This window comes from Oculina patagonica, chromosome 9 (assembly GCF_052425735.1).
Source record: "Oculina patagonica isolate OP01 chromosome 9, crgOcupat, whole genome shotgun sequence".
Classification (NCBI taxonomy): domain Eukaryota; kingdom Metazoa; phylum Cnidaria; class Anthozoa; order Scleractinia; family Oculinidae; genus Oculina; species Oculina patagonica.
In genome coordinates, this window is record NC_135766.1 from 19032280 (window position 1) to 19058823 (window position 26544).

The 26544-nt window shown below is 32.4% G+C and overlaps 1 protein-coding gene across 1 annotated transcript; it reads right to left on the reverse strand.

Annotated features, from left to right (window-relative positions):
* Positions 1-1841: 1841 nt before the first annotated feature.
* LOC144665127 (rhodopsin, GQ-coupled-like) lies at positions 1842-26087 on the reverse strand. The gene is made up of 3 exons (XM_078526300.1): positions 25812-26087; positions 2968-3587; positions 1842-2442 (listed from the first exon to the last, which is right to left on the reverse strand). Exons 1-3 carry the CDS (start codon positions 26058-26060, stop codon positions 2214-2216), a joined length of 1098 nt encoding a protein of 365 aa, XP_078382426.1. The 5' UTR covers positions 26061-26087; the 3' UTR covers positions 1842-2213.
* Positions 26088-26544: the final 457 nt, after the last annotated feature.

Consider the following 26544-nt stretch of genomic DNA (forward strand, 5'->3'; position numbering starts at 1 on the left):
ATTTTGGTACATAATTTTGTCCAAATAAATACTCGAAGTCCTAGCGGATTCCGTCTTAACTAGCTTTACAGTAGCTCTGCTTGTGCGTTGCAACGTTGCGTGCAATGTAGCGCATCGTTTTCAAATTTATCTGGACTATTATGGACGGAAAACATTTTATCCTTTTTCGATGCGAAAACTTCGTTATCAGTGTGGACGGGGCCTGAGAAAACAGGAAGGCTGCTTATATCCTAAGTTTATTTGAATATCATATAAATTAGCTGCTTCAGTCAAACCAACGGAATGGTTCTTCTTTGTATTTGATTATATATCAAGAAAAGCTTTCTATCGTTGATCAATTGCAATAATGGCCGTTTTTATGCTAGAGATGGCGTTAAAGCTGTCTTAGACGTTAAAGCTGTCTCGAGACGACATTAACGTCTAGTATAAAAACGGTAAATAAGACAGACGCCTTTAACGTCTGATGGCTTTAACGTCTTTTCGTAAGAGCGTCTGAACGACGCTCTTATCGGACAGCTTTAACGTCTCAGACGTTAAAGCCGTCTAGTATAAAAACGGGACGTCGTTAACTAGTATGAAAACAGTAAATATGACAGACGCCTTTAACGTCTGATGGCTTTACGTCTTCCTGTCCAGTGTCCTCCGAGTGTCGAACCCAGTCTTTTTTATTTTTTTTTTCTGAATAGCTGTCTACTAAAGGCGTCCCGTTTTTATACCAGACGCCGTTAACGTCTTAGACGTTAAAGTCGTAAGACGACATTATCGTCTCTAGCATAAAAACAGCCATTCTTGTGTATTTCAATTTCTATTGATAATTTAACGAGAAGATAGACACAGATCAGACTTGTAAAAATGCCTCACTATCGCCATTTCTTGGCGAAAGTGATTTTTCTTTTACCTTAGGCTACTATTGTTAGCGGCTACTAATTTTAGCGTTTTTTCTGAGAAAGATTAAAGGACTATAAAATTTAGCGGTTTTCCAAAAAAATAACCGATATCCTGTAAATCAGTTTTAATGAACAAATAACTTAGATTGAAATAAATGTTCACCAAAAGAACAGTCACTTGAACCTGAACGACCACTATCATTTTCAGAATGAAAAACATTCGATTGAAAATGTCAGAAAATGGATCCTCGTCATGGAAATCAGTTTTGCCATTCACGATGGTGGCGACCCCGGCTCTCTCTAAATCCTTGTTAATTGTTGCTCAGCTAGGCCCTTTCCGATTATACTAGTGAAACTGGCATTTTATATTTCTAGCAATGGTCGTTTTGTGTCCAAAAAATGCTCAAATTATGCTCATTTTTCAAAATTATGCTTCTTTGGTTTGAATAATGGTTTGTTTTATTTTGAACAATAAATGCATTACGTGCGTTTAACGTTTAATTTACTTCTGTTACCTTTAACCTAATGAAGTGAAAAACATCTTTCCGCATATTTTTCACCTAAATAACACTTGTTTATGTTTCTCAAATGTGATTGATATTATATAATACAACCTTAGCTCGTACGTTATATGACATGTTCAAAGCGTTCATAGCTTGTTGAAGTACGATATGATGGCGTGTCTGACGTTAGTCTCATCTCAGGGACTGGGTACAACGTCTTATAATTATCAGCTGACCGGCCACGCCTTCTTTTAAGTCGCAACTATAACGAAGAGACGGCATTTATGTGGAGAGCTTGGAGAATTGGAGTTTCCTAAAGGTCTTTAGAAGTGTTAGAACACCAAAAACAAGCAAAGTTACGCTTTTCACAACAAAAACTTAGATAAAATTGGCAGAAAATGCAAAATTATGCTAGCATTTTTTTTTAGAAAAAGTACCCAAAAATGCTCGTTGAGGCAAATTATGCCGAAAAAAATGCTAGCATAATCGGGAAGAGCCTAATACTGAATATAAAGTTCTTTGATATTGGAAGCTAAGCAAATTGAACTAGAGACAGAAGGAAAGCTTGTTCAATACCTGGAAAATTACAAGTATTCATCAAAGGAGCTATGCCACGTACAATTTTTGCTGTGCTCAAAATTTTCTTCAAATTGAAGGAAACGTCAAAATGTTAGTTTGCTGAAATAGACGGAAACAGGCTATTTGATAGACCAAAAAATGAAGCAAAGTTGGCTAAATACAGGAAAGACTAAGGAACAAATTGAAAATTTAGCCGACATTTTCTGCGTAACTTAGCCCCTTTGTGTTTCTACTTTGTGTAATCTTACACTGAAGTTTCCATTAGTATATCACGATTCAGGGCAATTCTTCCCAAAAGGGATGTATGTGACTGGCAGGGCGTGGTCTGATAGCTGTGTGTGAGGCTTTCGTGGCTCGATTCCTCAGATGACATACGCTGGATCAAAACAACAGGCCACATGTTGATGTCAGCACTTGCGGACTCATCTCTCTTCCAACAGCGACAGATGATATTTATAGCCACGGTTCGAAAACTATGGATTTAATAAGATATAATATGGTCGAATGAAGCAAAGTAAAATCCTGAAGGGACCAGCCATCGCCACCCCATGCAACCCCACTCACACCTTTCCCACCTCCTCCCTCCCCTCAATCTTCCACCACACAATCGTAACTTAAATTATAGTCCGCCCCGAAGAAATACCCTTACAATTCTTTTAAATTTAATGATAAACGGGTCTCATTTGTCGTAAGGCAATACGCCTTTGGAACCTTGTTTTTCATTCGCCCGTTGTACACATTATCTTATTGTTTTCTGGGAAGGAGTTTTGACATGCTATTTATTGTTTTAAACACGTATTGCGTAATTCGTTGCGACAGATACTGGTCGACCTCTAATTTTAGCTGGCGTATCGTTGCTTAGCTTTAACTTTACTGACAACTCAAGTTGCCTAAAATATGAATGTAAAATAACAAATGGACCTGTAAGCACATCTTACTTAAAACTGGATAAACAGTCAACATTAATTTTCTGAATTGTAAAAATGACAAATTCTTACCGTTTGCTGACAAGCAAGCAGATTAGCGGGATGTACACAGTGCTAGCCTTGGCGAATAATGCAGGAATGAACGATTTTTCTCTGTCAAACATCTCTGAGCCACCAAACACAGATATCAAAGCGCACACACAATATGGCGTCCAGGTTAGAACGAAGGTGACTATACCAACTGACATCATCATTACTGCTTTCCTCGCTTTCGTCGTGTCCCTTACCACCATCAAGTTAACGTCAGGGATCTGTTTGGACCTCCGAAAAATTTTGATGAAACAGGCAATGGAAACTCCCAGAGGAACTATGAAGGCCAGTGCGATGAGCACCAACAAGTAGGCGCGTCCGGCGCCCGTATCTTCCCGCCAATTTGGAGCACAGATCGCACCGCCGGATTCAAAAGCAAATGAACCCCAGCCGAACAGGGGCGGTAGCATTATGATAATCGCGCAAAACCAAGTATTTGTCAATAGCTTAATTATCTTGAGACGTTTCCAGGGTTCTCGCTCAGCCAAGATCGTATCGAATTCTACTCTTTTGTCTTCCAACTTGCGATGGATCTTGTAGATGGACAGGGCCATCGTGAAGAATGTCGAAATGAAGCCGACAGCTGCCAAGAAGCCCAGAATCTGAAATAGATCCAATATTTGTTTTTTTAGCCCAAGAAATATGGTAAAACAATTAAGGGTTAACAGAAGTTTCATTTTTCTCAGTTTTTTTAGCTCTCAATGACTTTGACTTATATTTTTCTTCAAGATGTAAGAAGTAAATAACAGTTATCTATCTATTTTTTTCTGTTTTCAGCTGTCTGGTCAAAGGTCAGCTTAGTTTAGGAAGGAATATGTTCCATCTGCTGGCCAAAATGCCGTGAGCATTTTGGTAAAATTTTGCTGCAAAAACATATTGTCTCCCGGTAAAATGTATCTAGGCTAAATTTTCACTTTGATTTTGAGAATACACGTACGTAAAATATAGTTATTAATTACTCCGTCTCAGGCTTTTACATATACATATTTTAGAAAACATACTGGACAACAGGCTTGGTAAAATCCTTATTGTAGCCATCAGTTCCTTTTCTTACCATCCACCCGAAATTTCTTAACGGCTTATTCAATTCACTCCAAGGGGACGGTTGACATCAAACGACAACCAATATCTTTTCTTTTCAAGAAATGGGAATAGTTTTCAATCTTCCAAAAAGCTAGGAAAAAATCGCATCTGATGTAGAACACTAAAATTTTCAAAGATTTTGGTCGGAGATGGTTACTATAGAAATGGACAGAACTTAACCCTCGGAGGTTGAATGTCACCCCCCCCCCCTAAGGTTTTTTCGAAATTTTGAAAAGAGGACTTACTCTACAATGCTGAAACTTTCAGTAGCTGTTCAGTCATTCCTTGCGGAAATTTTAATATGTCAACCATGTGTCCAGGATTTTTGACGTTGCCATGGCAATGTCATAAATACAAGAAGGTCTGGCCAAAAGTTGTCATTTTTTCTTATTTTTTCAGTTTTTTTTTTGACACAAAATCGTACCATTTGTTTATTTTTACATTCCATAAGCATTCTGGCTTGATTTTGCATCAATTTTCGTCATTTTCTGACTTTCTAAGGAAATGGTGAAATCCAAGATGGCGGATCCAAGATGGCGGCTCTAAAGACGTCATGTGACGTCATATGACATCACAGCCAACAAAAATTATGTCATCTTGTAGAGTAAGCTACGGGCTTTCTACACAGTGCAAAATCATACCGCAGTGCCTCAATAGAACGAAAACTCTGGGGAGGGGTTCCATCCACTCCCCCCTCCCCTTGTACGATGGTGGGGGTGTGAATTTGCTTGTACGTCCAAAGTAATCATTTTGGCCATTTAAAAAAGACACAGACAATCCAGTGAACCAATCAAAACTCGAAGTTAATATGTGAAGCCGACGCGAAGCGCGGGAAAACGTACTGAGCGAGTCACGATTGGTTTTGTTTTCACTTCTGATTGGTCAAGAAGGTGGCGCGAGATTTTTAAACCAATCACTTATAGGTGTAGTGATGCAAAACCAAAGCAAAGGCGCATTTATTTCGACACTCAAGTGAAAACCGCTCTATTTTAAAACACTAATGCAAAACATTAGTCAATAAAAACTATGATACATTAAATGTATAAAAAAGAAAGAAATATTTGAACGTGCATATAAAAGAATGGCAATTCGTCATGCCATGTTCGGTGTCCGCAAAGTAAACAATTTGACGCCATCTTTTATGACGCAGAACTACATGTGCTGTCCCGCGTTTTTTTCACATACCCCTATAAAAAAAATTTAAATCAAATCTTGAATCAAAATCTTGAAACAAAATCTGAACACAAATCTTGATTCAAAATCTTATACCAAAACTTTTTACAAACCTTGAATCCAAGCGTAGCGTTTTATAGTATTTTATTTTTTAAATGCATGAAACTTTTGATCAAATATAATATTTTATTATATTTGCTCCTTGTCTTTACAACTGATCTGGAAATTAAATCTTTTTTACAGTGCTTACTCCAAAACTGTATTCAACACTTTATCCCAATATAAAATTCTCTTATACTCTTTTTCACACAAATTCTATTGTGCGTTTAAACTTGCTTTGATTTCATTTGATTCAACATTTTTTTCATATCTTTTTTCATCCTTTCTTAAAATGTTTTTTAGCTCTTTTAATTCTTTAAAAAACGATTCTCTTTCTTTAAAAAACAATTCTATTTCTGTTTTTGAATATTGTGTTGATTTATTTGAATCCATACTTATATATATACATTATATAATTTACAGTTCCTCTTTTTGTATTTTGATATTTTTCTAAATTTTGGATACATTGCTTTATCAATACTTTTAAAATTCTATTGTTAAACTCTTTATTAATTCATGCTTTTTCTCGCTTATTGTGTTATGTGCTTCATCCCTTGATTTTTCATTGTATTTGGCTATTGTTCTGTATCGTTTTTTGTTTATATTACAGTCATAATACAAATAATTATCTTTGGTGTTGTCTTTTATCTTTATTTTACCATCTAATTGAGCTATTCTTGATCGCAATTCTTTTTCAGTTTCTATTTGTACTTTATATTCAATCTTTTTAACTTTTTTCTTTATTGGATTCATTCTTATATTTATTAAATTATTTCCGTATTTGGTAGCATATTCTTCGATATATTTACTTTCTACTTTTTCAAGAGATTTTTTATCCTGACATGGACAGTTTACCAATAATTCTATAATCGGATCATGGTCTTTCAATTTATATACTTGGCTGTTTTTATTAGTTAAATGCCATTTTAAACGTGTTTTTATATCCTGACATGTACTGCCAATGTATTTTTTATCATTGTTAAATGAAACTATATATATTTTGCCATCTCTATACAAGCTATTTATTCGTGAATTAATTAGCTCAATATCGGGTTGTTTTCTTATTTTATAAACACTATTCAGATCGTTGTTATTTAGTCTAATATATTCTAATTTAGTAGTCCGCGATAAAGCAGTATAAAGCTGTTTTTTACACATCCTATTAGTATCAAATATGTTATACGGTTCGTTGATATTAGCGCCCTGATATTTGTATACAGTAATACAAAAGCTAGGAATAAAGTTATCCTCAAGTTCTTTTTGGTTAAACCAAAAATCATTTATGTAATATAAAGTGGTTTCTCTTTCTTCCTTGATATCTTCAATTTTGAATTGCATTGTATTATATATATCTTTGTCCTTGATATTTGATGTTGCTATTAGAGGCATATTTTTACAAACTACATAAGATTCTTTCTTGCTATTATAATTGAAATTTACCTTGTAATATTGTTTGTCCTTACAAAAATTTTCACAACAACGTTTATTCACATCTATTCGTGTTTTATTTAGATAACAAATGTTTTTCATTAATGTAGTATCTATTTGTTCAAACTTGTGTGATATTTTACCTTTTTTTAAAAATTTGTTTAGCATTTTGTAAGCAGGTACATCATATCGAGAACAGCCCTTGATATATTTTAATGTTTCAATATTTGGGCACATTTGATTGATAGCAGATGATTTTACATAGTCATATGATATCTGAGATCCGTTTTCCACTGGTGAGCATTGGAAAGAGTCTCCGAACAAAAATACTTTGATATTATGTTTTAAAAATGCTTGATATAACAAGGTCATATATTGGTTAGGTACCATAGAAAATTCATCAATAAAAAGGGTTTTTCCTTCAAGAGAGCTCATATCTCTTCTTTTCCATTCGCAAAAATATGAATCGAAAGTATGGCAATATTGATTTGTTTTATTGATATCGACATTATTTTTGATTAATCTAGATTTGACGTTTTCGATAGCTTTATTTGTATAGCTGAGTACCAATGGCTTGTCCTCTTTAATGACTAAATCGCAAAGTTTTTGTGTTTTTCCTGTTCCAGCTTTTCCATTGTATATGGCTCCCTCTCCTAAAAAATCCTTATATTGTGTCAAATCAATATTATCTCGATACCTCTTTTCAAAGTAAGAAAAACTACTATCAGTCACATATGCTTTTCCTATGCATTTTATATCAAATTTGATATCTTTTTTGTGCTTGAATAAAACTCGGGGATTTTGTATGAGAAATCCATCAGTATTTATTGAAATAATTTTACTCTCATCATCATAGCATTGGTTTAATAGCTTTAGACATTTTAATATAGCCCCTGATATCACGAATCGATTGATATTTGTATAGTCCGATATTAATCGTTCAATCTTAGTCTCTTTGATAAGAAATATATCATCGTAATTTGATATTGTAATATTTCTACTTTCGTTTAAAGCACTAGTCCAAGTGCATAAAATAGTATCAATATCTGATGAAATAAAACCATTGTTTGTTTTGTTATATTTGCGTCCTAAATTACCTATAAAAGCATTTACCATCATTTTTGCTTCCTTTTCATCAAAATTATTGAACATATACTCGATATACCCTTTGAAAGTGTCTGGTTTTAATGCTTTTTTTGATACGATTTTGTATTTTATCTGGCTCTTCGGCATATTTAACATATCGATGAGATATTTTATGAGATCCTTGTTATAAAAACCTGCCTCAATTTTAATTGGAGCATTAAAACATTTTAACATATACTCATCGATATAATATTCTCCATTATCATTTAAATCGTCTTCATAGTCAAACTCTTCGATATCGTCGTGAATCGTATATATGGGAATTGGTGATGAATTGTTTAATAATATGCTTGGATAGCACTTAGATATATCAATAGATACTAACTTCGATATATCTTCGTCTGTTATTTCGTCTGTAGTAGCAAATAAAAGAGCCCTTGGGTAATATTCGTCGAGAATTTGACGTGTTTTGATATTGTAAGATGACTCCGGTATATAACCATTTAATTGTTTATAAAGAGCTGAAGATATGCTTGTAAAACTTTGATTATACCATCTAAAATCATCCGATTTGTATATATCAAACAACTTGTCACATATACTCTTTCTTTCGTCATATTGATTGTTAAGTACATACATATTACGATTGTGATCAATAAAGCCATCCAAAACACCATTATTGTCCCAATGCATGTACTCGACATAGTAATTAGATTTTTTTGTGTATAGGTCTATTGCGATGGCCATTTTTGTATCTTTTGGTAATATAATAATTTGATTTTCACATGTAATTGACTTTATTTCATCTATATTAGTTAATTTTAGTATATTTTCGTGATATGAACTCCATTTGAATTCTGCCATATGTTTTAATAGGTTTTTGCATCTGCCTTGATTAGCTTTTGATGCGGTTATTTTTAAATTTTCATCTGTTATAGGCCACAAATGATGGTCTTTTACTATATATACAAGGCTACAAATACAATCATTTGCAATATGAGATACAAATTTTTTATATTGACTGTCAAAAGCATGAATAGATAACTTTGGATGACAAGCTGAACTCCATTTAATAATTTCATATGTGCTTATTCTTGGACCATCGAGGACGTACTCGTTTATTTCATCTCTTAATCTGCTATAATCATACTTTTTAAATCCTTGTTTGTTTTTAACTTGATCCCATATATAATCTATAACACATGTATTATTTCCATGCTTTTTAATTGGTCTTTGGTCTTTTAACAAGTAGTTTACAAGCTTAAGATTGCCCATTTTGTGTTTAATAAATTGTTTCTTTTTCAATACAATATAACTGTATTTTATGTGTGTAATATGCTCTCCCGATAGCATATTTATATTTGATTGTAAAATGGTATATAAACTGAATTTTAACATGTCTTCATGAGATATATCTTTTGGTATTATTGTTTCAAATGGACCATACGATTTTTGAATTTCGGAATTTAGTATATCATTTATTATTTTTACATCGATAGTTAATGATATGTTGGTGTTTTTATCCATTTTGTTCAGTCTTTCTTCAAATAAAGAAATAAACGATTGTCTGTATTTGTCTTTTGCATTTGATATATTCTGTTCACTTTTTCTTGCAAGAAATAAAGAATATTGCTCCATTTCAGATTCTATAATTTGATCTGTCTTTTTATCTCTGTGTTGTTTTTCGATATTTTGTATTTTATCGTATTTTGATTTGAATAGTTTGTCTCGTGTTTCATGTATTTTACTTAATTTTAGTTCTGTTGTAATGATTTGTTTTATCTTTCTGTGATATTTGATATCATTTATTACATTCTGACGTGTTTTTTTATTTAATAAATCTTTCCATTTATGGCCTAAAGCTTTGGCATCTTTTAAATATTGAGATGATAATTTTTTCAAATAGCTTTGATTTGTTTTATTCATATTAATATTATTAGAGAATATATTTTTAAATAATACGAGTTCTGGTGAGATCGTATTATTTTTTAGCGGGTTTTGAGAGCGTTTTTTGAGAGCGGGTTTTGATAATTTTTTTGTTTTCATTTTTTTTATACTATATGAAATTAGTATTTCTTTAAGTGTTTATAGTAAAATTATTTTTTTTATTTTTTTTAATTTCATGTTTTTGAATAACTAGATATATTTATATATTTAGTCATTGTTAAAGTGCATGAAAGTGTTTTATTGTGTATTGTTATTATCAATTATTTCAAATCTATCATCATCTTCTATTGCTTTGATAACAGCATTTTTGATATGTTTTTTTGACTTCAAATGTGTCCATTTAGCTGCTAATGAACTATCGTAATTACATATATCGCATTTCCATCGTTTATTTAACATATACTTAGTCTTTGAATTTTTGATAGCGTTTATTCTATCAGCGTCGTTATCATACTTTAAATTTCTTCCCATTTTCTCTTATTATACTATAAATGATATTTCTTTATATCTTTTACTATAAATATATTGTGCGTTTAAAAATAACTAGTAATAAAATATTATTGGTTGTCATCAACAACAATAACAGTATCATATCAATACTGTGTAACCAGCCTTATAGCCTTCTTCAATATATGTTACATAACTTGTCTTTATATATGTGACTGTTATAGTGCGTTTAGATATAAACAGATAATTATTTTCTTTAATATATATATAGAATGACTGATATAACATTAAATATCAAACACCTTTTAGAATCTGATCAAAGCTCGAATGATATAGCCTTCATTAATAAAATGTATTGTATTCAGAGCATCCTTAAAACAAATATTTGTATTATTAAAATGCTATCTTCAGACCTGAATAGCAGATCTGAAATATCAAATGAAGACAAAAATCATGTACGTTTAAAGTGTATACCTGAAGACCAGAAAAGACGACGTGGAAGACCTCGTAAAGATCAACATTAAATAAATAATTATTCAGTTTACGGTTTTAGCCATAAGTTATAAATGATTAATGACTAAACCATTGACCGAAAAAACCTGCTGACGCGTCAGCAGGTATTTTAATCTGGTGTGATTTCTATTGACCAATCATATTTCAACAAATTTTACTCAAAAAGTTTACACAAAAGTTTACACAAAAGTTTACACAAAAGTTTACTCAAAAGTTTACTCAAAAAGTTTATTCTGAAATTTACTGCCAAACACAGCTGTGCCGTGAAGTTATGTGTTATATATATATAATGGTTTGTAATTCTGAAATCCACGATGAATTAAAAATTTTAAAAGAACCTATATGCCCTTTATGCGATCAACTATTGATAGAAGGTAACAAGGATGCTGAGCCATGCTGTAGTAAGCAGGATATGTCAAATCAAAACGGTATAAATGTTTGTATTAATTGCGGTTTGGTTCATGGTTCTATTTATTACAATGAGTTCATTGATTTTTATGCAAATATGGATAAAATACGCCGAAAATCGGTATATCATCGGAAGTATCACGTTGAGAATGTTTTAAACGATTTATGTATTAAAAATAGGGTACAATTGACTAGTGATCAAAGGAATCGAATTTATAAAGTGTTTGATATTATCGAATCCGGCGCTATTCCTGTTGTAAACAAAGGTAGAAAAAGACTTATATCAACCAAATTCATAATTAAACAGCTTTTTTTGATGATGAATCTACCTTGTGAATTTATCAAAATTAGCAAAAGCAAGAAAACGTTAGCCTATTATCGATTGTATTGGAATGAGATTTTGTCATTAAATTTTGGCGAAATAAATCGGATCATCCAATAAATTTCTTATCATATTTTCGTAGGTACTTGTCGATTATCGGACAGGTATCCGTCACATAATCGTCAATGTTCTTCATTGAAATTATGACGCTAGACGGATTGTAATCACCGCATCTCATCGTGTTTTTAATTGAGTTGAGTAAATGCTGGTAGCTCTGATATGCATATGTACTATTTTGAATTTTTAAATCGAGATTTTGATGATGCATCCAGCCTTGTATTAAAAGCGCTATTGTACTAATTGCAACCAAACTAACACCTCCTGTAGCAATACTTGATGAAATGGAGCCGGATGCAAAGAGAATAGACAATGAATTCCCTAATAATTTCCATTTTTTGAAACGTTTAACAGCCTGCTTATAAGCCCAACATTTTCGATGATATGTTTGATAATAAGCTTTCAATTCTATAATTTGTTCTTCAGTCAGTTCGCTTGATATATGGTTCCATGTAAATATGCATTTTCGATGTTTAGTCATATATATTAGTTATATATGATTTTTTTGCTTTATCATTTTGTTATTTTACCATTGCGCTTGTTCTTTATTGTGTAATACAGCTTCCTTATGTTTTGAATTAATCTATCAATAGAATCAATAATATTGCTAACCAATTTCACTGTTTTCATATAAGTGAATTAGATAAAATCGTTGGAGTTAGATAATTTATTCAAAGAATACATCGTATGTTTTATCTAAAAATTGAATTTTATGATAGATGGGCCCATTTATCGGGTATGTATTTTTACTAAAACCGATTCTTTGTATATAGTAACCTGAAGAAATTTGAAGGCTAGATGCATTCAGCGTATACCCCGAGAAAATTTTATCGAGACTAATGCCGTTGTTACAAATACCGATTCTAAATTGATTACCTATTTTAGTATACCAGAGATTCAAATAAACCCCTATGTAAACATCTCTAATTTGCTCATAAGATACATCTAAATCATAATCGAGTGATAACTGATTAGACTCTAATTTCACCCATGGAAAATCAAAACTACTACCATTGTCGAAGTTTATTTTAATTCTTTTATTATCACCGGCTTTATAGTCATATTTAAGTGCCATATATATAGTCCATTCATCAGATTCAGTGACATTTTCATTTAAATTAATTTCGAAACCACTCATAAAGCCGTTTTTTGGATCAAAATCTTCTAACAATTTTGTGGTATTAAAGACAAGATTACTATTTAATCCAGACACTACAGCACCGTTACTATCTGCCATGATGAATTCAGATGGATCCGTTAGATCATAAAAATACTCGAAAATTTTATGGTAATAGCTGATGTTTCTTTTTTTAGCCATTTTTAATTCAAGATCAGACTTCAAATCGTCCCGAAAATTTTTTAACTGTTTATAATTAACAGCTTGATCATCAGTAGTACCTTCTGCAATACCATAAATAGCCTTTGTTTTCATATCAATTGATGCATTGAAAGCTATTCTATCATTTTCAACATAATATAGCTGATCGTATATCCTAGTATCAACGTTACTCTGATAACCTTTTATTCCATAAATCACGATATATGTTTGTAATTTTGGGACATATACGTTCCCTGATTTCATCTTTAAAACGATATCAACATAGAGATAATTATTAGGATGTTGTTGATATTTATTAATTTGTGCTATTGTTCGACTATATCCATCATAAACTCGCGTAGTTAATTTGTCGATGTTGTCGATTGATGAAACAATATCGATATCTAGACTATCATGATCTATTTCAGCTGGAAAAAATAGCTCGAAAACCATTGTGTATCGATTGATTGGTAAACTATATACATTGATACCTAATCTGCTTGAGTAGTAGCCTTTATTGCTGTCAAGTACCAGCTTACTGTCTACAACTTTCGTATTAATTTTGTGATATGGAGTCGGATGATCAATTAAACTATCAAGCTTGATATCATTTTCTTCGCTTAGTTGATTGATACTATCGGTCATTATATAGGCAAACGTGTTTTCTTGACCAACGGAAGTTATATGACTGCTATCAACATAATCAAGCATGTATTTTTTGTTTACAGCGTCTGTATCATTGCTTGGTGTTTTTATATTTGTTATTTTATGAGAGTTCATATCGAGATCAGCTTGCATTGAATTACTACCATGGATATTTAACCTATTTTGTATGCTCTGAGCTAAGCTATTACTAACGGATTTAGTTAGAAAAGTACTGTCTACATATACCTTCGAAGCCTTACTCTGAACACTGCTGGATAAAATAGCTCCTGTTTTTTTTGTTAGAAAAGTATTGTCAACATACATTTTATCAGCTTTTTTTATGTCTTGAGCATCAATATACATTTTATTCATTACGTTAGACAAATTGCTGTATCCTTGATCGAAATTTGGAACATTTATTATGCTATTAAATGTTTGTTCGTTATTGGTACTAAGATCGGCTTTATCAGTGAGTTTGTTGTTTAGTTCTGTTTTGACATCTGTATCTCTCATGTCAACATATTGCTTTGATACAAGACTAGTCGGTCCGTACATACCGTCATACCATTGCTCAGTGTTGTGAATATTACCTTGATTTGCATCAAAATCAACCCCATTCTTGGCAACAAACAAGCATTTTTGTTTTACATATGTCTTATTTACGGCCATGGACAAATCATAAGGATATCGATTAGATTCGAAATCAGCATCGGTTAAATCAGTATGCAAATTCACAATGCTTTTTTTAGTCAAATCAAAATTACCTTCATGATCTATTTTAAAGCCTATACCAGAGTCGCCCTTTTGGCCTTTTATATTTTGAGAATATTTGGTATGCATAAAATCATTTTCGTCATTAATGTACCCCATTTTCTGTTAATATGTTAGATTAAATCTTCTCATCGAAATTTTTTGTTATGAATTTACGTGGTTTATCAATATATAAAAAGCTGAATGGGTCTTTAGTTGCTTGCTCGTATAGCTCTTTTGGAATACTGTTTTCACGGCATATCAGTGCCCTCTCATTAGCACTTGGGAATTCGTAAATACAAAAATGCGAACAGTTAAGTCTTATGTCTTTTTTCGTTTTAAAATAGCTTTGAGACAAATATATCACGCTACAGTTTTTATGTCTCCCTTGTATAAAATAATCGATTAATGGTTTTTGATTTTTATCACAAACATAATCGTCAAATATCACGAGCTTTTGATTATCATCATTTAGTTTAGAAACAGGAATTATTTGGTCGTTACTAGCTTCAATAATGTTATAACCAGCTTCATCGCTTATTGGTTGGAACACATTGATAAGATTCTGGTATTTAGACTGGTCTAAATTTTTTGCATATAAATATATTTTATCGAAATATAATAAATTGTAAATCATATGCATTAAAGTATTAGTCTTTCCCATATTACTCGGAGCGCAAAGTAGCATACGAAAACATTGATTTGGCATGAAATCGTATACTTGTTTAAAGTTCGAGACTATATCGTCTTCAGTGTCATAATTTGGTATTTTCATATTATATATATCAGTTATATAATATGAAAGACTTCTGGAAGACTGATGAAAGACTGATGAAAGACTGATGAAAGACCGATGAAAGACTTCTGGAAGACTGATGAAAGACTGATGAAAGACTTCTGGAAGACTGATGAAAGATTGATAATAATCTACACTAATATATATAAATGAGTCTATTAGCTTGGCAAAAAATTGCTAATCAAAAAGAAGAAGTTGAAAATCAAATCAAGAATATTAATAATCAAATAATGTCTTCAAAATTGGCAGATGAATTAGGACAAATTAAATTTGCAAAAATGTTTAAACCAGTAACATCTCGTCTCGATACACAAATTGAAGCAACCAAAAAGTTGAATAATAAAGGGTTAAAAGAGCTTGACCCTCTTCCAGAATATCCAATTGAACCAGAAGATGGGGGTGATGAAATGCCCAATTTCGAACCACCACCACCAATTAATGAAACTCAAACAGAAGATGAAGATGAATATGAAATGCCCGATTTTGATCCACCGCCACCCATTGATGAAGCTCAAACAGAAGATGAAGATGAAATGCCTGATTTTGATTTACCACCCTCAATAGAACGAAAGAGAAAAGAATGGACACCTAGCTCTTTCAAAAAGGCTGATCAAAAGAAATTAGATAATGAACGCAAATATCTAGCTGAAGAAAGGCGTCGCGTCAACGTTTTATTAGGGAAGCTCTCAAAAAGTGGTGAAAATTTTATCAAATCAGGTAAATATGAAGGAAAGTCATATGATGAGCTGTCGGGACTATCCGAAGATTTTACAAAAAAAATTGATAGAATCGAAGATCAGCTGTTACTGACTAGACAAAAAAAGCAAAGAATGGAATACAACAAAGTTCCTTTCTCAGCTTCGGATTTACAGGAAAAATCAAAAAAATTAAAAAAGACCCCCCGTAAAACTAAATATAAGAAAAAACCAGCTATAGAAAAAGCATTATTTGATAAGATAGAGGGTATTAGGAGGGAGACAGCGCCTGATTCTGATAGAGAAGAAGATGAGTGGGAAGGCAGTGGTCTAGCCCATAATTATAAGGCTATTTATTACAGAGACCCTGAAAAACTTATTGAAAAATTGGATATAATTTGTGGAAGCATATCCGCTGGAAATACGAGTTATGAATTAAAAAACCAAGGTATTACAATAATAGATGAACTGTTAAGAGTGAAAAGAATTACAAAGCGTCTTTATGAAAAAATTTATAACAACTATTTTATCTAATTTAAATATATATAATGGAGAAGCATTTGATACTTAGTTCATTCAGGGCGAAAAGACAAGCCAATAATTATAATCAGAAAGCACATGATTTCACTATTTATCTTGAACAGCCACTTTTCTTGGATCAAAATAAAAATTATGAAATGGCACTGGATGAGATTATAACGATGACATATAGTTGGTACAATATCGCATCCTCATTCACTAATACTAAAATAAGATATCGAAAAACCGTTGGTAGTGATACAAGTTTTAAAAATATTGAATTTCCTAATGGAATGTATTCATATACAGACATTGATACTTTTTTAAAAAATACAACTGGTAAAGATGGTGATAATTATCCATTTTCAGTTACGTTTGATTTATCATTATTTAGAACAATAATAACCATAAAGCCAAATTATGAATTAGATCTATCTGTATCAGACTTTAATTTGATTCTGGGTTTTGAAAAGAAAATTTTAACTTCAGGGAGTAATATAAGTGACAAAATACCTGATTTAACAAGGAGCGTTGATATGATATGTATTCATTGCGATTTGACTAACAGATCCTTGACAGATGAATCCAGAGATGTATTATTTTGTTTTAGTATCATTGCACAAGGCATTCGTAGATCATTCCCTTTCACTCTTCAACCAAGACGACTAAAATTTTCACCAATTAATAAAAATAGTATTGATTCAATCAGACTATATATAACCGATTCGTATAATCGTCCCATTGATTTAAATGAAATCGATACGGCGTTTCATATCGTTATCAAAGAGGTGAATTAATCTAAACTAATAATATAAAATGAATCGAGTATACGAATGGTCAAAATTTTATAACCCTAAAAAAGGTTTATATCAATATCGCCATAAAGGATCAGGTTTAATAACTAATGATTTATCAAATATCGGACAATATTCTAAAAAAATGATAAAAGATATCAATAAATCACCAATAATCAAAGCACAAAAGAAAAGTTTAAAAACCGTGTTAAATAGAAGTGAAAAAGCTGGGGATCTTATTTTGAAACGATTAGCACAATTGAAGTAAATTATCTAATCTAATAATATAAATGAGTTTCAGAAGCATAGAAAATGTTGAAAAAGTTGATTATCTCAGATTCAATCTGCAAACACCCATTATTCAGCCGGCAAATGGCTTATATCAGGAAAAAACAGGGTATATATTCAATATGACTGATCGTTCTTCTTGGTTCGATTGGTATAACGGATACTTTATCGTCAAATACAAACTTCAAAAAAAGGCTGATGGTACAGCTATCGATGCCAATGCTCTAGAAACACCTGTGCTAACGTCAACGATAAATGATAGTTCCAGTATTATAAATCACATTATGATAACTTCAGGAGGTAAAAAACCTTACGATGGTAATGACCTGCATAAAATCTGTTTCATAAAAGGATTGCTTGAATTTTCTGATGACTATAGTCGTACAGTAGCTACCAATTTTAATTGGTATCTTGACGATAGAGCTGCATTAGTGGGCAATTTGACAACAGCCCCAAAAGTAGGAGCAATTAAAAGAGGTGAATTGTGCGCACAATCAAAAGACGTATATGCGTGTATTCCGTTGAATAGGTTTTCCATTTTTCAAGAACTACTAGATAAAATGATACCACCTATGCAAATCGAACTAAACATAACACTAAATGATGATAGAGAATTTATTTACAGAGTTGGGGGTGCTGAAACACGATATGTGGTTCTAGATTTTCAGTTATGGTTACCACGTTTGAACTTTACATCAGCAGGACAAAAATTAGTGAATAGTAGATTTTTAACAACAACAAAATGGACATATTTAAGAGAATTTATTAAACATTCATCACCAACAACTGCTATTTCTGGGATATATCAAATTACACCAGCTATTAAAAATGCAAAACATGTTTTTGTATATCTGCAAAGAAACAAGTCAAATAATGAATTAGAAAATCCCTTTATTTTTGATACTTTTAAAATAAATGCTGGTGATAATGCATGTAAACTTTCAACTTGCCGTTTGCAACTTGGTACTTCGTTTTTTACTCCAGAACTAGAGTATGATTGTGATTACAAACCAAGATTATATAATGACATTCTAGAATATGCATACAGAACCTCTGACTATAATACAGGAGTGCAGTTAAATTTACAGAATTACTCTGAATTATTTCCGATAATATATTTTAATTTACGAAATCATAAGGAATCGGTTACTGATGATCCAAAACAGTTATTGTTTCATTACAGATTGAATGTACAAGCTACTGACGATTATATGATATACGCTGTAGTTCTTTATGAAGAAAAAATTGTAATTGACAAAATTGGGAATGAACTTATTTTTATGTAATATTTAATCTAACACTATTATATATAGAGCAAGACTATGAGCACAAAATATATTTCAACATATATTCCTTTAACAGAAGGCCAAATGAAAAAGCTAGCCAGAGCAATCAAAAATTCAAGTGAAGTGAGTTTATTGATTGATAAGCATCAGATCAAAAAGAAGGGTAATACTGAGTTATACCTTACAAAAAGACAAATAACACGGCATAATAAAGTAAAAAGTGAGGGTAAAGGCATTACATTGAGTTTATCTAAAACACAAATAAGTAAAATGCGAAAGGTGATTGGAAAAGGAATTCAAGTCACTCCCCCTCAAGGAGGGACAGGAATGCAAATAGAATACCCTTATTATTCACCACAAATCATTAGGAAACAAAGATCAAAAAACGGTGGTAAAATCAAACTACCAACTAAAAGAGATGCATTATCTTATAGGAGTCCTCCAATTATTGGTTCGTGGGCTGAATATGATAAATTTCTTAAAGGCGGATTGGTGTTTCCAAAAAAAAAAAAAGATCTTGAAACCAAAAAAAAAGTAAAAAAACCTACATTTATCAAAAAAGCTCTAAGTAACAATGATCTAATGAGATGGTGTAAGTATTTAAATATTAATATCACAGGGATATACAGCAGAGATGAACACATGCCTAAAAAACATAGCCCATGTATCATTAATTTAGACAGCTATGAAGGTGTTGGTAGTCACTGGGTTGCCTGTGTTCCTAGTGTTAAAAAAGACATATTGTGGTACTTTGATAGCTTCGGAATGCCATACCCAAATGAATTTAAAATGAGAGCTGAGAAAGATGGGATAAAACAAGTTTTGTATAATAACACACAATATCAGAATATCAAATCAGTACTTTGTGGCTATTATTGTATTTATTTCTTGCATCAAGCATTGGTTTATGATAGAGAGTATCATGATATATTAATGCTATTATCAATGACTGACACAATGTACAATGAACGTTTTATAAGCAATTATTTCAAAAATATGTAATCATATTATATATGAAATCGTATTGTGTGAAACAAAGAAAAATAACAAATTGCGTACCTAATTCTGAACAATATGTAAGATCAAAGAACGGAAGACTTATGTTGCGTTGCGTTTGCTTAGAATGCAAAATCATTAAAACCAAATTTGTCAGTGAGAAAAAAGGACGAGGAGTTGGACAAACCATTAACAAAAAGATTGGTGATAAGATTCCAGGGTTTCAACAAATTCAGGATCTTATTGGTTACATTAGTCCGAGTACAAAAAAGGAAACATTAGATAGATTCTGGAGTGGCGATATTGCCAAAGGGGCTTTTAACCCCAAAACGGGTTTTTTTACTAAAAAGTTTTGGACATCTCCAAGTGAGAATCAAGATCCGTCATGCTCTAGAACCATTTGGGATAAGAAAGCCAAAAAATGGCGTAATACATACTGCGATTAAATATCTAATCAATATATATAATGTGTCAATCGTATTGTCTATCGTGTAAAAAACACACCAAATCAATAAACTCTAAAAAGGTAAAAGCTAAAAATGGTCGGCTTATGGAAAAATCGATTTGTTCTATATGCAAAAAGAATAAAAGCAAATTCATCAAAGAGCATTATGGCGGGGCTCTTGCACGTTATAAAGGCCCTTCTACAGTTGATAAAATAGCCTATGTAGCATCAAATTTCGTAACTCCATCACCTAGCTTTGCTTCAATGGCAAGACTTTTAGCAGGGCAAGCTCTCAAAGGTGTAAAAGACAATGTTGCTTACTATAAAAAGGGTAAGGGTCTTGATATTCAAAAACACTTATCAAAACTTGGAGAACTACACATGAGAACACCTACAGGCAAAAAGTATAATTATTGTGGACCTGGAACTAAATTAGAAAAAAGATTAGCATCTAACGATCCTAAATATAGAGATCCAATAAACAATCTAGATAGCATATGCCAACAGCATGATATTGATTACAGTAATTCAAAATCACTAGCTGATAAACATAAGGCAGATGATCTTATGCTTAAGAGAATATCAAAAATACCATTTAAAGACCGTCCATGGGGAACAACAGGGGTACAAGCTTTAATCGCTAGTAAAAGAAAAATCGGATTGGGTATAAAAAAAAAAAAAGCCAAAAAACGTAAAAAGCCGTCGGGTGAAGAAAACTGGCAAGAAAAATTAGCTGATGAGTTACACAAACCAATAAAGCGTAACTTTACTCGACGGCGTGTTATAGTTACCCATATTGATGAAATTTGGTGCTCAGATTTAGTTGAGATGCAACAGTTCAGTAAATGGAACAAGGGATACAGATATCTTCTCATGGTACTGGATGTTTTCAGTAAATATGGTTGGATAGTGCCTCTAAAAGACAAAAAAGGTGAAACTGTAACTCAAGCATTCAAAACCATATTCAAAGAGGAGCGTAAACCTCAATATCTTTGGACTGATAAAGGGAAAGAGTATTACAATAAAAATATGAAGGAGCTTTTGGAAAAGAATGGTATAACACTATACTCAACCGAAAATGAAGAGAAAAGTAGCGTATGCGAACGATGGAATAGGACAATTAAAACCCGAATGTGGAAACAATTCACTGCTCAAGGTAATACGACGTACCTCGATATGCTACCCAAGCTGTTAAAACAGTATAATAATACCAAACACTCAAGCATTAAAATGACACCCGTAGAAGCATCGAGGAAAAAGAATGAAGGCTTAGTATATTTCAATTTATACGGTGATATGAAAACATCAAAACAGAAACCGAAATTCAAAATAGGTGATAAGGTTCGAATATCGAAGTATAAAAGAAATATTTTCGATAAAGGGTACACGCCAAACTGGACAGAAGAAATTTTTACCATCGATAAGATACAATACACTAATCCTATTACTTACAAATTGAAAGATCTCAATAATGAAGACATACAAGGAAGTTTTTATGAACCTGAACTGTTAAAAGCAAAACAGGACGTATTCAGAATTGATAAAGTCATTCGGAGGGATTATAAGAAGAAACAAGCTTTAGTGAAGTGGAAAGGATATAATGATGATTTTAATAGTTGGATACCAATGAAGGATCTACAACATATATAAAATTCGTGCTTATTGACTTAGGCATCTTGAATCAATTCTGAGAATAAAAGTTTATTTTATGACAAACGTTTATATAAAAGTTTGTATAAAAGTTTATTGTAATATGATTGGTTAGTTAATATAAACAATAGAACATTCGAATCTATTGTATTGAACCAAATATTATGAAACCATGACAATAATGCAGATGTTTAACCTTGAACTATAAAATATTAATCACCATAATTTTAAAAAAGTCATAAATATATATAAAAAATAACGAATCACAAGAAATATATAACATTAAAAATTTACCATAACTGTCGGTTAAAAATATATAAAAATTTCTAAAGTATATATATAAATGGTTGAAGTTCGAAGATATTTTACTGAAAAAGACAAGATGGATGCAAAAAGAAGGTCCAAGACTTTATATGCATCTAAAAAGGAATGGTTTTGTGTCATTTGCAATAATTATAACTATAAATTATCCGGTAAATGGAGACATCTTTTGACACAAAAGCATATTAATAACAGCATCATTTACAACAAAAAATCAGATTAAACGCACTGTATAAATGATATAAAAAATAATGTATAATAAATATTATAATGACATCAAATTACATCAAAGAAAAATTCGTTGAGATGATGAATATCATAGAAAAACATTGCATTAAAGACAATACACTTTTCTTACAATTAAGTGAAAAGGAACAATCAAATAGATTAGTTAACATTTGTACTGATCTCGGTATTATATCAAATATGATCATACATAAAAACATGTTCAAAAATCTGATAAAAATACAAAAATATTATATTGAAAATGTAATATAAGACGTTCATTTTAAACGCACTAGAATCCAACTTGATAAAAGGAATAATTAAACGCACTAAGATGCAAGATTTTTAAAAAAGAGTATAAGAGAATTTTATATTGGGATAAAGTGTTGAATACAGTTTTGGAGTAAGCACTGTAAAAAAGATTTAATTTCCAGATCAGTTGTAAAGACAAGGAGCAAATATAATAAAATATTATATTTGATCAAAAGTTTCATGCATTTAAAAAATAAAATACTATAAAACGCTACGCTTGGATTCAAGGTTTGTAAAAAGTTTTGGTATAAGATTTTGAATCAAGATTTGTGTTCAGATTTTGTTTCAAGATTTTGATTCAAGATTTGATTTAAATTTTTTTTATAGGGGTATGTGAAAAAAACGCGGGACAGCACATGTAGTCGCAGAGGCATTTACGTAAAATTGCTTCCATGGCAATAAATAATTGGCATGTGTTGTTTAAAGTAGTGCAAAATTAATGAATTGATTTTTACATCAATATGACCGAAAAATACCTTATTATAGGAAATAACGTTCCCTGAAATTATCCCGAATTCTCAAAATCCGTGTTAAATTAGGGACTGGTCAATAAGTACAGGGGGGGGTGGGCCGGAGCAGAAAGGGGGTGGGTCATCAGTTTTTGAGCCCTCGAAAAGGGGTGGGTTACGTTATTTTAAACTACACGTAGGGGGTGGGTCATCTTGTTTATTCACTAACTTTAAACTGTTATAGTTCCAAGAAAAGTTGTATTCATCAGTATATAAAATTGATAAATTTCTCCATGTGAACAGATTTAAATGAATTTCTAGCGATTTCAAAAGGCCCAAATATAAAAAATTTCCCAGGGGGAGCATGCCCCCTGACCCCCCTAGATGGCTTGTGATCATAACATCGGTTTTGCCTGTCTCTCTTCGACCTGCATAGATTCTGGGCTTTAGGCCTTTTAATACCAGTAAACTCTTTACTGAAACACTTTGCAAATATGAATGATGGACAGTGGTTGTAGTTTCTGTTATTAATTTCTGTATAAAAATATGAACTCTTCAAAAATTGATTATGAATTAATATTACATACTGATTACACACAAATATGTGGAAAACTTAAAAAAGACTATTAAAAGAAGTGATAAATTCGTCCTTCTTTGGTGTGTTAAGAAATGGAAAAAGACGTACATGGAACAGCAGTGCCCATCAGGGAAAATGTCTATGTAGGGAATTTCACTTTCAAAGCTGAAGTCAAATCAAAAACCTTCAACCCCTAACAGATGATAAAGAAATGATTGGTCCCTTGATTTTTTTAGCAAAGGGGGTGGGTCATGTAATTTTCAACCCCCTATCAGGGGTGGGTCAGTCAGTTTTGAGCCAGAAGGACGGGGTGGGTCACTAATTTTCGAGCCACCACTTTTCCAATTGCTCCGGCCCACCCCCCCCCTGGTACTTATTGACCAGTCCCTTAAGTCGCGTTATTTTTTGTGTTAATTTCCGCGACATTATTTAAGTGTAGCGTTATTTTCCAGGACCTTAATTTCATGCTAACTACTGGATACTGTCCGAACACATATAGAAACTAGGAAACAACAAACCTCCTCCTTTTCGTGCACTATTTTTGAGTCTTTTATTGTATAAAAGCCTTACAGATATGTCATCTGCAATATTTTCAGTTTATTCTTGCTTTAAGAAGAGAGGTACAACACCTCAAACATCAAAAATCGCGTTATAATTAGCCATGTTCGAAACGAGCAGGGGACTGGGTATGAATATTCAATATCGATTGCACTGAAAAACTGGGCCCGTCATGTGAAAGAGCATCCAAAAATTAGTAACTCAACCAAATTTGAGAGTTATTGGTTTAAACGCAAAGGCATGGAACTCTTTTAAATATCGTTAAAATAAGAGAGCTTTGTATGCATGGCTGGATGGACAGCTGTCCCTCCAATCCATACTAAGCTCTCTTATTTTAGCAATTTCTAAAAGTGAACCATATGTGTTTAAACCAATCACTCTCAAATTTGGTTGAGTTACTAATTTTTGGATGCTCTTTCAGATGACGGGCCCAGTTTTTCAGTGTAATCGATATTGAATATTCGTACCCAGTCCCCTGCTCGTTTTGAACATGGCTAATTAACCTTCTTCATTTTGAAAATTTGCCCTGTCCCTAGCATTGATTTTCTTTATTTAAAGAAACTGTTCCTCCTATTCGCTTTAATTTAAGTCGCGTTAATTTCAGACCTTAATTTACGGGAGAGTTCATTTCCTATAATAAGGTAGTATATTGCCAATTATGAAGAAACAGAAAATGTTGTGCGGTAGTGTTTACTTGTCTTCTTTTGAACATTGCGAAGGCATTCGCAGTTAATTTATTAATATATATTCCGAAAAGTCCCCTTTCAGGTTATTTAAACTACAAAAAATATATATTGTTCTGTAAATTGTTTTTAGACTGTTTGGCAACCGATCTCAATTTTAGGGAGAGAATTCAATAAAGTGGACTTAGATGTTACACGACTTATTCAAAATACAGCATACTTCCCCTTATAAACAAAAATGCTTTGCCTTTTAGCCGCAAAATGTTATTAACTAGAGAAAAATCATGAATACACTAGTTTAAAATAACTATAACCGAGATGGACTGCTAAGGCGTTGATCGCTGACTTTTTCAAAGATCGGTTTGTGTCTTATTTTTTCAACTTTCAACATTCACATAAATTTAAAAAGGTGATTTATGGTACTTTCGTGAATCGTGGTCAGACCCTTTTCTTCGGCTAAATGTAAAATGACTAATTTTTATTAGTGAATCGGTGATTTCCATAGTCGCCGTGAACCGTGATTTCTCAAAATTATTTTCTGTAAAACGAAAAAATCAATGTTTGATTCGTTATGAACCGTGATTTTGATTATGTATGTTATTTTCGATACCCGATGGCGACTCCTCCCACAACGACTCTGATGATTTTGTGGTGGAGAAAGATGGTGCTGTTTAGTTGCAGTGGGCAGAACTCGAAGCGGACGGATAGTGAAATTATCAAACAAGACTGCTTTGGACATAATTTTTTAACATGTAACGCTGTGTAACTTAAGTTATGTTAAAATAAAGTTATTGAAGCGTTAAATGCCTATTTTTTTTTTTCGTGAATTGTGAAAGGACCGTTTTATGTTCCTTGAAATGTGATCTAGACTCCTTTACCACCCTCATTTGACTCACCTGGCATTGTAAAACTCCAAGAATGGTTTTCTGAGCCCAAGCGGAGGCGGCGACGGGTGGAAAGTCCACAAGTATAACAATGGTATTGGCAAGCGCTACGTTCAGAAAATATGGCGACAGGTCAAATTTTCGAAACTGCGGCTTCAAAAGAACCAAGATAGAAAAAGACTGAAACACACAGCCCACAATCATCAACAAAGAAATTGCTGAAAATAGAACGAGGAATTCCGTCTCCGTTAGCGAAGACATTTACCCAATTGTCTAAACTTGGTGCTTTCTCTTCAAGTGGACGAAAGGAGCGAAGACTTTGACTTTGACATTCGCTTCCTTTTGATGACGTCATTGAATTAACGTCATTGAATTTACGTCATCGTTTACGCCATCGAACACACAGAATCCAATATACGAATATCCTGACCATTAACATGACGCGCGCTGTGATTGGTCACTATTTTACTTTACGCTCGCTCTGCTGTTTGAATTGAGATTTTTTCCTTTGTCCAGAGCGAGAAAAAATAAAAACACCTTTTAACTCCCTTTTACGGTCCGTACTGTAAGCATTGGGTCTTATTTTCGGTCGATTTATAGCCCAAGCGCTTGAGCTATAAATACGATCCAAAAACATTCATACGATCCAGAATAACCCATAGGACCCAGAAACATTCATACAATTCAAAACCATCCATACGATCAAAAATCATTCATACGATCCAGAATCATCCATACGATCAAA

What these genes read in the sequence shown, in the direction of transcription:
- LOC144665127 (XM_078526300.1), bottom strand. Translation starts at nt 26,060, where the DNA reads ATGTCTTCGCTAACGGAGACGGAATTCCTCGTTCTATTTTCAGCAATT. An exon ending in TTGGAGTTTTACAATGCCAG is followed by an intron (nt 3,588 to 25,811) that starts GTGAGTCAAATG and finishes GATCTATTTCAG; the next exon opens with ATTCTGGGCTTCTTGGCAGC. An exon ending in TGCTTGCTTGTCAGCAAACG is followed by an intron (nt 2,443 to 2,967) that starts GTAAGAATTTGT and finishes TTAAATCCATAG; the next exon opens with TTTTCGAACCGTGGCTATAA.